This window comes from Sorex araneus, chromosome 6, assembly GCF_027595985.1.
Source record: "Sorex araneus isolate mSorAra2 chromosome 6, mSorAra2.pri, whole genome shotgun sequence".
Classification (NCBI taxonomy): Eukaryota; Metazoa; Chordata; class Mammalia; order Eulipotyphla; family Soricidae; genus Sorex; species Sorex araneus.
Window position 1 is genome coordinate 157,851,516 of NC_073307.1, and position 16,466 is coordinate 157,867,981.

Genomic DNA, 16,466 nt, shown 5'->3' on the forward strand with positions numbered 1-16,466 from the left:
ACTCCATACATTCTTCATAAATTTATTTATGCCTTTTCTTAGAATGTTTTAGGTTGGAAGCAAGCAGTAGGGAGCCTTTTCAGATTCTCTTTTTGTACGTCATCATATCCACTTTAGTTTCCTCCATGTCTTTCCGTGGCTCAATAGCTCATCTTTTTTTAGTGCTGTTGGCTAGATGCCCACTATTTGTGCATTCACCTATTGAAGCTTTGTTTCCAAGCCTTGGCAAGTGGAAGTAAATAATATAATATAATTTAATATTATATATTTAATATTATATATTATAATAAAATAATATAATCTAATATAATCATTAGTGTTGTGTATTTCCATGTAGACCTGTTTAAACCCATTTGCATAAAGTGATTAAAAAATATCATTCTCCATGTTATTCCCGATTGGCTCTCAAACTTTCGCCGCGTTGAGAGTTGAATAGTGCAGATCTCGCCGATATAATGCAGATCAAGTTCCTGGTTCCTTAGTTTTACCCTAACTGTGTACAATGAGTAGAAAAAGTTCTTACTAGGAACAGTCATTTGTGGTTTCAAAGAACAATGGAAAAAATTCAGGTTTGTGTTAGGTCAGGTTATCTGGGAAGTTCACTGGCGCATACTAACAGAGGGGTCACCTCTGGGGAGGTCAGAGCTGGGCTGGTGTCTCCCAGGGATCCGACCCTGATGACTGGGAGTTTATACCATGGCACTGAGCAGTCTTTGCATTCAGACCATCTCTAAGAAGTGGCACCCGCTAAGGCATGTTCCTTAGGTGAGGTAGATGGGAGACAGGCTCAGCTCTGAGCCATCAGCCAACTGCATTCTCAGCAGCTGAAGGAATAAGTCTGGTTTGAAAAAGGGGCAGCTCTAGGCAACATTAAACCTTCCCCCCTTCATAGGTAAAGGCTTACCTTACGTGGTTTCCTTAACCTACAAGAAAAAACAAGCAGACGGAACACCTGGCAAATACAATATATTTGGTTGCAAACCTGGTATATTTACTACAGGCATGGTGGTTAGCATTACTCATTTATTCTCTCCCCAATTTTTGTTTTCCAGATCACACCTGGGAGTGTTCAGGGCTTCTGGCTCTGTGCTCAGGGATCTCCCCTGGGGGGGCTATGGAGATCATATAGGGTGCTGGGGATGGACCCCAGGTTATGGTTAGTTGCAGGCAAGCACCCTACCTACTGTAGTTTTGTGGTTGTTTTTTTCTTTTTTTGGATCACTCCTGGCTCTGCACTCAGGAATTACTCCTGGTGGTGCTCAGGGGATCATATGGGATGCTGAGAATCGAACCTGGGTCCGTCACGTGCAAGGCAAACGTCCTACCTGCTGTGCTGTCGCTCCAGCCCCTGGACTGTTGTTCTGACCCCTCACACAATTCAATTCTTCAAGGCTGGGTTTCAGTCATACAGTGTTCCAACACCTGTCCCTTCACCGATATAAATTTCCCACCACCAATATCCTAAGTTTCCCCCCCAACAACCCACCCCAGCCTGCCTCTAACTAGGGCAATTTTCTCCTCACTCTCTCCCTGTAGGCCTGCGGTTTGCAATACAGTTACTAAAAGGTTATCGTGTATATCATTTTACCTCTTTTCAGCACTCAGTTCTTGTCCGGTGATCATTTCCAATCATCATTGTTACAGCCCACACCTTCTTCTTCTTCTTTTTTTTTTTTTGCTTTTTGGGTCACACCTGGCGATGCACATTGGTTACTCCTGGCTCTTCACTCAGGAATTACTTCTGGCGGTGCTCAGGGGACCCTATGGGATGCTGGGAATCGAACCTGGGTCGGCCGCGTGCAAGGCAAATGCCCTACCTGCTGTTCTATCGCTCCAGCCCCAGCCCACACAATTCTTAACGCCTGTTAATTCCAGGCGCCTGCTGAGCAATGGAAATGAGCTTTAGAGGATAAACTCCATTTTCTCTCTTTTTTTTTTAATTTAAATTTTTATTTTATCACCATGTGGAAAGTTACAAAGTTCTTAGGTTTATGTCTCAGTTATACAATATTCAAACACCATCCCTTCACCAGTGCCCATATTCCACCACCAAAATCCCCAGTATACCCCCATCCCCTGCCCCCACCCCAAACTGTATAACTGATGAATTTCACTTCATTTTCTCTTTACCTTGATTACGTTCCATATTTCAACACAAAACTCACTATAGTTGTGGAAGTTTTCCCCCCAAAAAGATAGCCCTACTAAGGAAGCATTTGATAATTAGTTTTCCATTAAAAGATTGTATGTTTTCTATTTTTAAAAAAGGTCGTGCGGCCACATTAGCGGCCACGCGGCTCAGATGTGTCCCAGTCCCACATCCCGGAGCCGTGTTAGTTGCTGCTCAGTGATGCCAGGGCTCCATCTGGAGAAGGTGTTGTGGCTGCACCTCCTCCGTCCGGATCCCCGGTGTGGCTGGCCCCGATTCGGGTCCGGAGCATTTCTCCGGCCGCGTTGCTCACCAGAATCTCCATTTTCTCTTTACTAGGCGTGGTCTGCCTCGCTTGCCAGCTCACTTTTCCTAGAGCCAAAGGCTATCCCTTGTCCTTTGACCTTCCTCTTTCCTTCACTTTTGCACAGCAGGGTGATGAAATTTGCTGAAATTAGGAAGCCGGAAGAGGGAGGCGGAAATGGCCCTTGAATCAGAAGCGGCTCAGCAGTCTCAGGGGAGGTCATTCAACCCCCTGCTTTCGGATTAGGACGGAAACGGTTCCTCCTAGAGAGCACGACAAACATCCTTGTGTGTATTTTTGTGGCAATCCACACAGGGAGCACGTGGAAATGTTATTTTTAAAATGTCCTCTGGGCCACACTGGTGGTGCTCAGAGCTTACTCCTGGCTCTGTGCTCTGGGTCACTCCTCCTGGTGTGGCTCAGGGACCCCATGCATTGTGGGGACTGCTCTCTGGGCCAGTTTTATGTGTAATACTTGCAAAATAAAAAGTCAACCGGAGGCTATTATGACACCTGCAATGTATTCACGGGTGAGGTATGCAAAACAGGAAAAGGTCAAAAGAGGGTTAGAGAGTGTACAGGGGGTAAGTTCTTGCCATGGACAAACTGACCCAGGTTTGATGCCCAGAACCACAGTGACACTAGACAGAGCCAGGAATCGGCCCTGAGCGTCACTGGGTGTGTCCCCCTCCCCGCTTCAGAGATCCAAGCAACTGCAGGCCAGGGATGTGGCTCAGGAGGTAAAGCACGTACTCAGGATTGCAAGGCTCTGAGTTCAACACAGGAACCACTTTCCACCCACCCCCCCGCACAAAATGACAACGAAAAGTCACTGCTATCAGGTGATTTTTAAAATTCTTATTTCTCAGTTGAAAGACATGCTTTCTAAAAGCCATTTAACTCATTTTTTTTTTTTTTTTTTTTGCTTTTTGGGTCGTACCCAGCGATGCTTAGGGGTCACTCCTGGCTCTGCACTCAGGAATTACCCCTGGCCATGCTCAGGGGACCATATGGGATGCTGGGAATCGAACCTGGGTCGGCCGCGTGCAAGGCAAACGCCCTACCTGCTGTGCTATCGCTCCAGCCCCAACGTAACTCATTTTTAAGAATCACAATAATCAGATTTAAACAGAGCTGGCCCAAGAGGTATGATACCACCATCCTTCACACTCCTAACTCGATACATCAAGAAGGTCCGATTCTGAAGAAAGCCACCCGACACAGGTCAAAGCACACCCGAGTATCTTATTTCACTGCATTAGGTCAGATTTCATGACAATTTTTTCTCACCATCTTAATCATTACATTTTTTTTTTTTTTTTTTTTGCTTTTTGGGTCACACCCAGCGATGCTCAGGGGTTACTCCTGGCTTTTGTACTCAGGAATTACTCCTGGCAGTGCTTGGGGGACCATATGGGATGCCAGGGATTGAACCCAGGTCGGCCGCATGCAAGGCAAACGCCCTACCCGCTGTGCTATCGCTCCGGCCCAATCATTACATTTTCTCAGTGTGTGCTTTGGGCTGGCAGTGCTCAGGCCTTCCTCCTGCTTCTGCACTGAGAATGCAGCACCCGGGGAGCCAGGGTTCCACGCAAGGCGTTTGTCTGGTGCAAGGGAATTGTGCTACCCGCCATACTATTGCCCTGGCTGCCCCCCCCACTTTTTTGAGTCACACCCAGGGGTCACTCCTGGCTTTGCACTGAGGAATTACTCCTGGCGGTGCCTGGGGGATGATATGGGATGCCAGGGATTGAACCCACATCGGCCATGTGCAAGGCAAATGCCCTACCTGCTGTACTATCTCTCTGGCCCCCATTTATTATTTTTTTTAATATAATTCTTTTCTAAATGATAGCTTAGGTAACTGCCAGTGATCTTCAGCCCAGTTTTACAGTTAGGGTGTATTGCTTAGGTCCATTAGCCACCAGGGCCAAGCGGGGCGATGCTTAGACTGTCAGATATACCAGCAGTGCTGGGGCGCCTCCCAGTGGTCACTGAAGATCAAATTCAGGTAAATGCAAGGCATATACATTCCAACCCATTGAGCTGACTTCCTTGGCCCTTGAAAACCCTTTGACTCTATTATTTTTCACTTTTCATTTTGGGGCCATCCCCAGAGGCTCAGGGCTTACTCCTGGCTCTGCACTCGGGGATCACCTGTGGCGGGGCTGGGGGGAATGATACAGGGTTCCGGGGATTCAAACCCTAATCCAATGTTATTCACTATCTCTTTGGCCCTGGTACCTTCAGTTTCAAAGAAAAGTAACTATGCAAACAAAAGATCTTTATCTCTCTTCTTACAACAGAAAGGGCAGGAGCATTAGGCAATACCGCTGTTAGCACAGCCCCATCATCAAGATGTTTGCTCGTCTCTGGAAATGTGCTAGAAATAGGTTAAAAGTCAAATTCAGAATTAACAAGAAAGTAGACATGGAGGCACACATTTTTTTTTTCAAGTATACAATTTGTTTTTATTTACAATACCCTATAAAAATGTAAATTTAGAAACTTTAATTTTTTATTAGAACCAAACAAAAAAGATAAAGCACAGAAAGGAAGAAATAATAATCAAGTATTCACTCGATCAGTTGTGAAGGAGGAAAGGCGCCGGGTGGAGAGTCAGTAGGTTACGGCAGAGGGAAACGAGGTCACGTCACCGGGGAAGAGCCGGTGGAGCCTGGGGCCGACAGAGTGGGAGGAACGGAGATGGAGAACAAGGACAGCTGGTTATAACGGAGGAGTTTACTGTTGTACAATACATGTATGTGCAAAATGTTTATTCTCTTTATATATAACTTGTCCCCTCTACTACATTCGAAAAGGTGAGAACAGCAAAAAGGTACAGGACTGTCATATAAAATTAATTCAGATTTCATTTTTCTTGAAGGCTGTAATCACTCGGGATCAGAATCCCGTATCCTGGTTGATTGCTGGAAGAGGGGTTAGTAGGAAGAATCAGAGCAAGCTGGCCCTGCTGGGCTTCGGACCCAGGCCCCAGGCGTGCCTGGGAAGTGGGACGTGGGGGAGATTAAGTAGCAGCGACAGGAGTTCTGCCCATGGCGCGGTGGAGACAAATGGGCCAAGCACGCAAAGTGAGCCTCCGTGGCTATGCTTGGAGTTTTCTACCCATGGCACCACCAACAACAACAACAAAAAAAGAGGAGGTGGGGTGGGGGTGAGGGGTGAAGGGAAGGAAAAGCATGGCTTACTGAAGTAGTCTGAGGAAGACAAGAGTAAGTGTGCAAAAGCTACACCATGAAAGCAGACTGTAAGTCAAGGTCATCTTGGGCAATCTGGTCTGCCCTAGAGGAAACAGACTAATACACCGTAGTTGTACCAGGAGAAAGACTTAACCGTGTGCTGTCTCCACTGAGGGGGACAGAAAGGAAATGGGGGGTGGGTAGAGGGGGTGGAGGGTGAGGACTTCTCAGTCTAGAGCTGGGCAGCAGCCAATTACAAGTGTCGATTTTATTAGATGTGCTGCATACCCTGTATTAATATTAAAACAAGTAGAACCCACCAAATTAATTACAAGATGGACTAGAAATAGTTAAAAAAAATATATCAGCTGGTTTTGGGTTTTGTGTTCGGAGGACAGACGTGGCAACTAAAGATTTTTTTCCATCTAAAACTGATTCTTTAAGGATCCTCGGAATACCACATAAACATAGATAGGAACATGTGTGTGTGTATATATACATATACCTGGGCATATATGTATATATGTGTACTTCTACTTAATTGGCTTTCCTATTAATATTAATATGGGGCAGTAAGACTTCAATAGGATGCGGGAAGGAATCCTTTGGCAGGCTACAATCTACTCTCAACTGGAGTAGCGGTGGTGGGATAAAGGGAGAGATTATATTTGTGTCTCTAGGGCAAAAAAAAAAAAAAGAAAAGAAAACCTCTGCAAAATTGGGAAGAATTTCGTAAAAGTAGGACATGCAGAATTGTAACACAGTAGGTAAGAAGAAACCAGCGGAAGTATCACCCAGCCAAATTTCATAGAGCAGTGGGGGCAACACCAGCACCGAGACCCCTGCGACGGGCAGCAGTCCCGCGAGACGCTCTGGGGAGTCAGCGGCTTCCCTCCCGCAGGGAAAACACTCCACTGGTGGTGGCAGCAGTGCAGGTGACAGCCAAAAGGAGGTACGGGACACATCTGAAGGTCTCTTTATCGGATCCCCTGAACTAGCCTAGGGGTAGAAATAAAAAAAACAACTTGTTTGCATAAATGAATTAAAATATTTTTACACTGAAATGGTATTCTACACTGAATTTTTTTTTTTCTTTTTGGGTCACATCCAGCGATGCTCCTGGTCTGCACTCTGGAATTACTCCTGGCGGTGCTTGGAAGACCATATGGGCTGCGTGCAAGGCAAACGCCCTACCTGCTGTGCTATCACTTCGGCCCTTCAAAGGAATTCTTCTAATAATGAAATAGTGACATTGCTCTCTGCTTAGCAGTCAACGAACCAGGAGGGCTTGGCTACACCCTTGGCTCTGCACTCAGGGATCACTCCTGGCAGTGCTGGGGACTGAAGCCAGCTCAGCCGCATGCCAGAAGAGTCCCATCTGCTCTACTCTCTCCGGCTGACTTGAGTGTTTTGTATCTAGTAGATATTGATATTGATAAAAGCCATTGATGTTTTCCATTAAAGTCAAATTGTTTTTTTTTTTGCTTTTTGGTCACACCTGGCGATGCACAGGGGTTACTCCTGGCTCTGCACTCAGGAATTATCCCTGGTGGTGCTCAGGGGACCATATGGGATGCTGGGAATCGAACCCGGGTCGGCAGCGTGCAAGGCAAACCTCCTACCTGCTGTGTTATTGCTCCAGCCCAAATCAGTTTTTTTACCCCCGATCTGTTTATAAATTAATTTTCTTTTTTTTTTTTTTTTGCTTTTGGGCCACACCTGACAAGACCCAGGATTCACTCCTGGTGGGTACTCAAGGGACCACAAGGGATGCCAAGGACTGAGCCTGGGTCGGCCACACGCCAGGCAAGTGCCCTACCCACTGTGTATCACTCCAGCCCCCCTGTTCATAACTCTGTGACCGAAAAAACACCAACCCGATGAGATCTGGAAGTGTCTTATTTTAAACTTACTGCAGTTTTGTCTCCAGCAAGTTCAGTTTCTGACGGTCGACATAGCGAGAGAAGAGTGATGCTAGGTTTGTGGGTATGGAGATGGGCTTGGCCAGCGCTGCCTGCGGGATCCGCAGAAGTTCTCGGGTAGCCATGAACATTACCTCGGTCCTGAGGGGGAGAAAAACCAGGGTCACAACGCCACCTCAAGAACACAAAGACTGCCCACAGAAATTGCAGCGAGAAGTCGAGTCCACACTGACCACTGGTTGTTTTGCGTTAATTCTGGAGCAGGTTCTGAACTCTGTAGGTCTTCCCCACGGCTCAGGATGACAAGGAGCAGTGACAGGCCAAACTACAAAAGACGACAGAGGGAACCAAGTTCAGAACAGCATGCACTCAGCTCTCCGGCACCCCCTACTGGTCGAGGAGAGGATGACATTAGCTGGGAAGAGTGCTACATCAAAATGATACCACAGCCCTACTTTTCAGTGAGATGGGGCAAAGACAGAACCATGTGTTTCTTCTGGCTTTCTTTCTGTCTAGTTAATGTAGTGAAGACTCAGTTGTGCCACTCTACCACGAGACAGAAAGGAGCTTTCCCCCCTCTCTGCCGTAAGATTTTGTTTTTCTCCTATTTACCAGAATAGAGATGAAAGTCAAACCAAGATAAAGTTTGATACAGGATGGTGAAATTCATGAAAAAGATTAAAAAACAAAACCAAAAAACCCAAAGTAGGATATTTTAAACTAAAGAAAAAAAGGCATGAAAGTTTGTGGGAAAACACAGAGGTACTGAAAGGATCAGAGTGTGGAAAGAAAATTTCCTTAAAAAAAAAAAGATGCAGGGGTGTGTGTGGGGGGTGGGAGTGGGGGTGGTACGTGCTGGAGACACAGTATGGGGGTTCAAGTGCCTGCCTTGTATACTGCTGACCCCAGTCTGATTGCTGGAACTGCACGGTCCCAACCACTGCCAGGTGTGCCCATCCCCCTCTGACTAAATATCACTGTCACTGTCATCCCGCTGTTCATCGATTTACTCGAGCGGGTTCCAGGAACGTTTCCATTCGTCCCAGCCCTGAGATTTTAGCAGCCTCTCCTTACTCATTTTTCCCAAGGATTGGAGGCTCTTTTCAGGGTCAGGGGAATGAGACCTGTTATTATTACTGTATTTGGCATATCGAATATGCCACTGGAAACTTGTCAGGTTCTGCCGTGTGGCGGGATACTCTGGGTAGCTTGCCAGGCTCTCCGAGAGGCATGACTAAACAGAGCTATTATTAAAACAACAACAAAACACACCTGGGGAGAGAGCGCAGGGCTAGGGAGGCATGCATGTGCCCGGCCCTGGCTTGATCCCCAGCATCTCACTGCACGCTCGCAGTGAGCACCAGTGGGTTTGGCTGTGTGGGCTCCCAAGCACTGCCAGCGTTACTCTGGGGGTCCCTGGCACCACAGAATTTGATCAGCACTGCATCCTCTGGTCCAAGTACTGAGCCATCCAGCCCCGAGAGTCCTGTGTGGGAGGGCCCCCTCCAAAAGACAAATCCAGGACAGACAAAGGCTCACACAGGATGTTAATGTAAGTTTGAAAAATAAAATAGTGCCCAGGTGAGGAGCGCAAAGGCTGGGGGTGCATGGCGTGCACGCAGGAGACCTGCAGTCAATCCCTGGAGCCACAGGGCTTTGGAGCAATATACTGGGAGTAAATTCTGAGCCCTGAGTGTGGGCCAAAAGCCAAAGAAAAGGGGGAAAAATGTGGATATATGGATATATTCAGAAGACCTACGATTATTAAAATTCAGGAGCTGGAGTGAGAATACAGCGGGGAAGGCGCTTGCCTTGCTTCAGGCCAACCCGAGTTTGATCCCCAGTATCCCATATGGTCCCCTGAGCACCACCAGGAGTAATTCCTGCATGCAGAGCCAGAGTAATCTCTGTGCATCACCAGGTGTGACCCAAAAAGAAAAAATAAATAAATGAAACCGCAGACCTGGACAAATCCCAGGTTAAATGTCCAAGTCCTAGCTAGAGAAGATCATAAAGGACAGGGAGGGATAATTCTGAATTCCACCTACCTTTCTAAGTTTACCTCAGAGAGAATAAACCTGCCTTTTCATGAAAGTCACCTTCATGTTATTATCAGAAACACACCGGGCTACATATCTATCTTTTGTCTGATCTCATGGTCTGGTATTGCTTTCCTTCCTCAAAATGAAAACTGGAAAAGCTAAGGTCAGAGAGACACTGGGCTGAGTGACCCACAAACACCACTAGGGTGGTCAAAAAAACCCTAAAACCAAACTGAAAGAGCTAACGACACAGATAGTATGTATTATCCTTTTTTTGGTGGGGGTTGTTCAGGGTTTTTTTTTGGGCTACAACCTGCTGTGTTCAGGGCTAACCCCTGGCGCTCAGGGGTCACTCCTGGGGGGTTCTAAAGACTATTCAGGGGTGCCGGGGACTGAACCTGGGTCAGCCATGTGCAAGAAAAACACCTTCCCTGCTGTACTATCTCTTGGGCCCTAGATCCCCCATCTTGTGTCCCCTCTGGTGAAGTCATCATTGCCAGCTTCTGAGAAACTGTCCCTCAGAGACACGCTTTGTTAGGTTTCAGATGCAAGGGAGAGAGGCATTCAGATGCCTTTTTCATTCTCTCTTAGCAGTTGGCTGTTACCTACTCCCAGGTACCACAGCGAGGCCTGACCAGTGTAGGCAGGTCCTCAGAAACAGGCTTGAAGCAAATGACATAATGAAACCAATTTTACTCTAGGTTGTTTGGAATAAAGCTCATACGCTGTAGTTATGTTTGGGCATAGAGTCATCACCAAACATCTGAACAAAGATGTAGAATTCTAACACGATGCAACTCTTTGTATCAGGAATATTTTTTCCCCCCTAAACTGCTAATTTCATCTGGGTGTCATGGGTGACTGGAACCTATTTCCACAGCTAAGGGTGCATGGAGGGACCCGGTGTGGGATGGGACGTCCTTCCCTCACAGGTCTCATCACGTACACCTACACTCACCGAGTGGGACCCCTAAGCCACACCGAGGAGCCTGAGGTATACACCTGTAGAATATGGGAGGAAGCAGTATTTTTTCAGTACTCAGAAGAAATAACAAGGGCGGTACGGGAGGAATCCCACCAAAAATGGCCCCCGATGAAGAATAAAACTTTTTTGTTCTTGGTTTTTGCTTTTTTGGGTCTACACCTAGCGGTGCTCAGGGGTTACCCCTGGCTCTGCATAGAGGAACCACTACTGGCGGTGCAAGGAAGACCATACGGGATGCTGGGTGTGTGCAAGGGATGTGCTCTACAAACTGCACTATCGCTCTGGCCCCTTATTTTATTTCTTTTCAACTTCTCATCAACACTGCAGAAGGCCTTGTTTACGGAAATGTGTACAGCCACTTGCACATTACATAAGTCACGAACAACTCTGAAGTCAGCGGCACCATCTCCATGTTACAGTAAGGGAAACTGGCTCAATAGAGTGTAATCATCTCCGGGCCATCAACCTGAATGGCAAGGAATGTCTGAAAAGACTTTCTTTTATTTGTTTCCCTTGAGTCTCTGTATCTATGATAAGAATGAAAGATGAAATGGGCTACGCGACTACTTACAGTCTTTAAACAGACACTGCTAATAACCAACCTAGTGAGTATCCTTTTTTTTCTTTTTGGGTCACACCCGGCGATGCACAGGGGTTACTCCTGGCTCTGCACTCAGAAATTACTCCTGGTGGTGCTCAGGGAACCATATGGGATGCTGGGAATCGAACCCAGGTCGGCCGCGTGCAAGGCAAATGCCCTACCCACTGTGCTATTGCTCTAGCCCCGTGAGCATCCTTCTCATTACTCACACTCTATTTCGCATTTAATGACAGTGACAGGAATGAAAAGATGTTTTCTAGCTTCTCTAGCAGTACTATTAAATCCTTGTCACTGAAATTTAAAAGTGTTTGGCTAGAACTTCTAGAAAAGGCCACAACAAGGAAGACAATCTATACCTCTTGGTCTCTTTGTTTCTGGGCTACGCCCAGCGATGTGAAGGGCTTATTCCTGGCTCTGCACTCAGGGATCACTCTTGGCGTGCTTGGAGGACCATATGGGGTGTTGGGGATGCAACCCAGGTTGGCCATGTGCAAGGCAAGTGCCTTCCCTGCTATACCATCTCTTGGACCCTGCACCTCTCTCTCTGATGCAAGAAACTTGCCTCAAATGGAACCTTGACTTTTAAAATCATTATGGGCCTTGAGAGGTCATGAGCCACGGTGTTTGGGGCTAATGACACTGGGGGGGGGGTCAATGAAAGGACTCTGGGTCCCAGACAACATCATGGGGCCCCCTGAAGAGCCAGATTTATTCTACAGGACACACAAAATTCTATTTTACTGAATGAAACGGCTATTATTACTAGTCTCTGTTACTAAGAACGGAATGTAATTCTGGACTAAAAAGAGTCTTTGCCACGGGCATCGTAGCTGTGCGTCTAGTTCAGAGGCGCAGGGAGCTAGACGGGACAGAGCACCTTGTTCTGGAGCACAGCCGCGAGGTGAGGATTGGAAGGTGCTGGTGCAGCTGCACTCTGAGGTAGGTTCATCAGCTGTTGCAGAAGGCTGGTGACAGTCACTGACGGAAGATGATACAGGAGGAGAGAGAAGGGACTCAGTAAGCATGGCAGCACCTACAACAAAAAGATAAGCGTTACACTTTGGCACCTCGTAACTACAGTCACTTATTAGCAGTGGGGACAGATGGGAAGACGGTCAGAGACACACTCTGCCACCCTCGGCAAGATCTAACAAAGGCTGACAAGTCTAGCGGATGTGACTGTCCCCTTCACGAAAAGATTCTAAGCTTATCTACGGAGAAGCTTTACAACTTAGTCTGCATAGGAAATGCTTTGACCTCGTGTGACCCGAGGGTGCGAAACTCACTTCTCGTATACGTAGCAAGAGTCACGATAAACATCAGTTTTCTACAAATACCAAAATGCCTACAACGTGTCAGACAGTTTAAAAAGGAAAAAAGGGAACAGGACACAGACTTGGGAATCCAAAGTTGTACGGGGGAGAAATGAATAAACTGGCAATTCCAATACACTGTGAGAAATAGTCTCTGATGGGTAAATTCTGAATATGAAAGAGTTATCAGAAAGGCTTCTCGGGTAACTATCTTTTTTAATACTTCTATGTAAACTTGATGAGGAAACAATAACCCAATTTTTGTGTATCATTAGTGAAGATAAGTGGTCAGAAGCTCAATGGTGAGTTATAAAGCCAGTGGCCAGTGTCTCAACCCAAGGCTGCCTGTCATTTACTCTTTGTTTGACATTAGGCTCAGAGTGGAAAGTTAAAAGACAGGGCTAAGGAGGTTATAACACACAAAAGTAAATCAAGAGTGCTTCCAGTTACTCAGTGCCCATGAAATGGAAAGGTAACAGTATTACTTTAAGTGGCCTTCAAGGACCCACTGTAGACTTGTTCTGTAATCTATTAATTTAAATAAACAGAGTTTTAAAAATAAAGCATTTTTAGAGTCAGAGGGTTCAATGGGCTGGAGCACATCCTTTGGTGCAGGAGGCCTGGGTTTGATCTCCTGACATTGTACTCAGTGACCTCTGAGTACTGCTAAGTGTGACCCCCAAAAAACAAAATTCAACAGTATAATGAGGTCCACATACTTATCATCCGACCACACACCCATCATCTGACTTCAATTAAATGTTGCTAATTGTAATTATTGTCTTATTAATATTTCCATAAATACTTTGTGTCCCTAAACAAAATCCCTTAAAATGTCACACCTATTGATAACTTTCCTCTTTTGTTTTTGGATTTGGGGCCATACCCTGTGATGCTCAGAGGTAACTTCTGGCTCTGCACACAAGAATTATTCCTGGTGGTGCGCGGGGGACCGTATAGAATGCTGGAGACTGAGCCAGGGTTGGCTACACGCAAGGCAAATGACTTCCCCTCTGTTTTCACTCCAGCACCAATAATTTCCCTTTCCTTGGGAAGTACTTGGCCCATACTTAGTGGTGCTCAGGAGCTACTTGGGTCCAGGGTAGGCTGAATGCAAGACAAGAATCTTGATTCCTATACTCTCTCCCTCCTCCTCCCTCCTTCCCACTCCCTCTCTCCCTATCCCCACCGCGCTTCTCTGTGGGGCCACATCAAGCTGTGCTCAGGGCCTACTTCTGGCTCTGTGCTCAGGGATCACTCCTGATGGTGCTTAAGGAACCATAAATGGTGCTGAGGATTGAGCCTGTCTCATCTGCCTCCAAGACAAGCACCCAACCTGCTGCAATGCTGTATTGTCTCTCCGCTCCCTACAGTAATTTTCTCTAAAAAGGGGAGGAAAAAAAAAAGTCTTTTGCAGCTGATTAAGCTAACCAAGAATCAAACAAATCCATAGCTCGGTATCTGATCTGGCTGGTCATGTTTCTAAAACTGCTAAGATTGGTTGCTGTTCATCTATCTTCCTTTCTACGCCTACCCCTGCTACCAGTGACCTCAGACAGCGGGGCTGTCAGGGCTGCCTCAAAGAGGTGGCACCCACAAGGACTTAAGCTGATGACCTCATGCTGGTCTTAGGTGCATTTTTAAGTTCCGGAGCAATCTGGCAGGCTTTTCTTGCGGGAATCACAAAGGAAGTATCAAAGCAGCACTGTCCAGATAGTCTTGAGGTTGGGCCTGAACTTTTTGAGAAGTGTGTGTGGGTTTAAATGCTGTAAGTCACTGACCCAAACTTTCTGGACCTGGCTAATCCTACCTGTTGTATCACTTAACAAGCTCCACTACGTTCTTTTTTCCTACAAAAATTGGTATTTAAAATTAGAGGTTAGGGGCTGGAGCAATAGCACAGCGGGTAGGGCGTTTGCCTTGTACGTGGCCGACCCGGGTTCAATTCCCAGCATCCCATATGGTCCCCTGAGTACCGCCAGGAGTGATTCCTGAGTGCAGAGCCAGGAGTAACCCCTGTGCATCGCCAGGTGTGACCCAAAAAGCAAAAAAAATAAAAAAATAATAATAATAAAATTAGAGGTTATTTTACTGGCAGGAGTATGTGGGGTGGCACATCTAGAGAACCTCAGAGGTCCCTTCTGGCTCTGCACTTTAGGGGTCACTTCTGGTGGTGTCAGAGTTCGGCTGCAAGCAAGGCAGGTGCCTTATCCTCATCTTTCCAGCCCTTAGGGGTCTGACTAGATTCTACTTCATTAGCAGATGAAAGACACAAAAACTCCATCAATGGGATGACAAGTGATACAAGTGAATAAAAAGGTACGGGAGTGCTTTATCCTTTCCTTTTATTTATCAGTTTTCAGATTTATGAGTTGCTATTCTAGCACTCTGAAGGTATTCTAATATTCTTATCAACTTATGAATTAAAAATTATTTGACATATTCAATTTTTCTCTCTGACCAATAGAGATCCCTTCAACTCGAGTTATGTATTTTCTACACAAAACTCTAGTAATCCTTTTAGCTTCCCCATTTTTTGTATGAAGATATTTATTCCAGGATTCTCACTGTACATACTATGCTTCAGACCTAGGCCAGCTATTACTTCAAGAAAAAGATTATTTATAGATGTGACCTATTACTCTTTAGTACAGTTAAGTAACACTTTAGTCTCTATATAATCCAGTTGTCCCCTGGCAGGTAAACTTCACAAAAAAAGGCACTTGGGAATTTCTAGCTTCTACTGTCTAGAACTAGATACTATTATTTCTAGGACATAAAACATTGCTTGATAAACTTTTTTTTTTTTTTTTTTTTTTTTTTGCTTTTTGGGTCACACCTGGCGATGCACAGGGGTTACTCCTGGCTATGCACTCAGGAATCACCCCTGGCCGTGCTCAGGGGACCATATGGGATGCTGGGATTTGAACCCGGGTCGGCCGCGTGCAAGGCAAACGCCCTACCCGCTGTGCTATCTCTCCAGCCCCTGCTTGATAAACTTTTAATAAGCATTTCCTGATGGAGTCTCTCCCAAAATATGTTACTGTGTATGGTTTCTTCTGAGATTCTTAGTGAATGCCCAGCTCGTTGCCTATACCAACTTACAGGCTGTAATGCCGTTCATTCTTTCAGTCTCAGCTTTCATTTTCTAGAATAAACCTCAGATCCTTAAACGGCCCTACAATCCAATTTTTATTCCTGAAAAATTTCTGCAACTTTTCTGAGGAGATTCATACTTCTCACTCATTACTTCTACAGATGCTGTAATTTCAAGAAGTTCTTTTCCATTCTTACTACTTTGGAAGGAAAAATTTTCAGCTGAATCATGCCAGACCACTTATCTCAGCATTGTCTGCTTTCTGCAAATTACTACATGGCTGTTACTCAATTTATCATCCACTATTGTGAGTCCACTTTTATTCTAAATCGCACACGAATCATGGTCTAAATCCTGACACTTTCTTGTTTTGAATTTGAGATTGCTCTAAACTTTGCTAATCAAGTATTATTAAAGTAATAAGCAGAGAACAATTCTAACAAGTTAACTTACAAATGCGATAATCATGCTTACAATTCTAGTCAACATTAAATCAAGATAAAAATCATAACAATTAGATTATGATTAAAACAGACCATTTTGCTTTTGGGGCTACACTCGGCTACGCTTGGGGAACCGTGCAGTGGCGGGAACTGAGCCGGAGCTGCTGCATCCAAGTCAAGAGTCTCAATCCTGATACCATCTGTACATCCCAACAGACTCATTTTAAATTACTAACAAATGGCTTATGTGATTAGATTCTTATTTAAGGTATATTATACCTTATTTCCAGCAAAGTGACCAAGACAAGAAGTTGGCCAACTTAAGCGAGGATCAGAGTGTCCTGTGGAAATTTTTATATACACAAAAGCCCTGATTTTTCCCCTATAAATTCTTACTCGTTTCATATGGG

At 45.6% G+C, this 16,466-nt stretch overlaps 1 protein-coding gene across 1 annotated transcript in view; it reads right to left on the reverse strand.

Moving 5' to 3' along the window:
• Positions 1-4,883: 4,883 nt before the first annotated feature.
• PATL1 (PAT1 homolog 1, processing body mRNA decay factor) overlaps positions 4,884-16,466 on the reverse strand; it is a 36,414-nt gene continuing 24,831 nt past the window's right edge. The window contains exons 16-19 of the mRNA XM_055143255.1: positions 12,081-12,236; positions 7,809-7,900; positions 7,567-7,716; positions 4,884-6,652 (exon numbers count right to left, since the gene is read on the reverse strand). Coding sequence (XP_054999230.1) covers positions 6,631-6,652; positions 7,567-7,716; positions 7,809-7,900; positions 12,081-12,236 — 420 coding nt within the window. The 3' untranslated portion in view covers positions 4,884-6,630. The remainder of the gene's footprint in view (positions 6,653-7,566; positions 7,717-7,808; positions 7,901-12,080; positions 12,237-16,466) is intronic.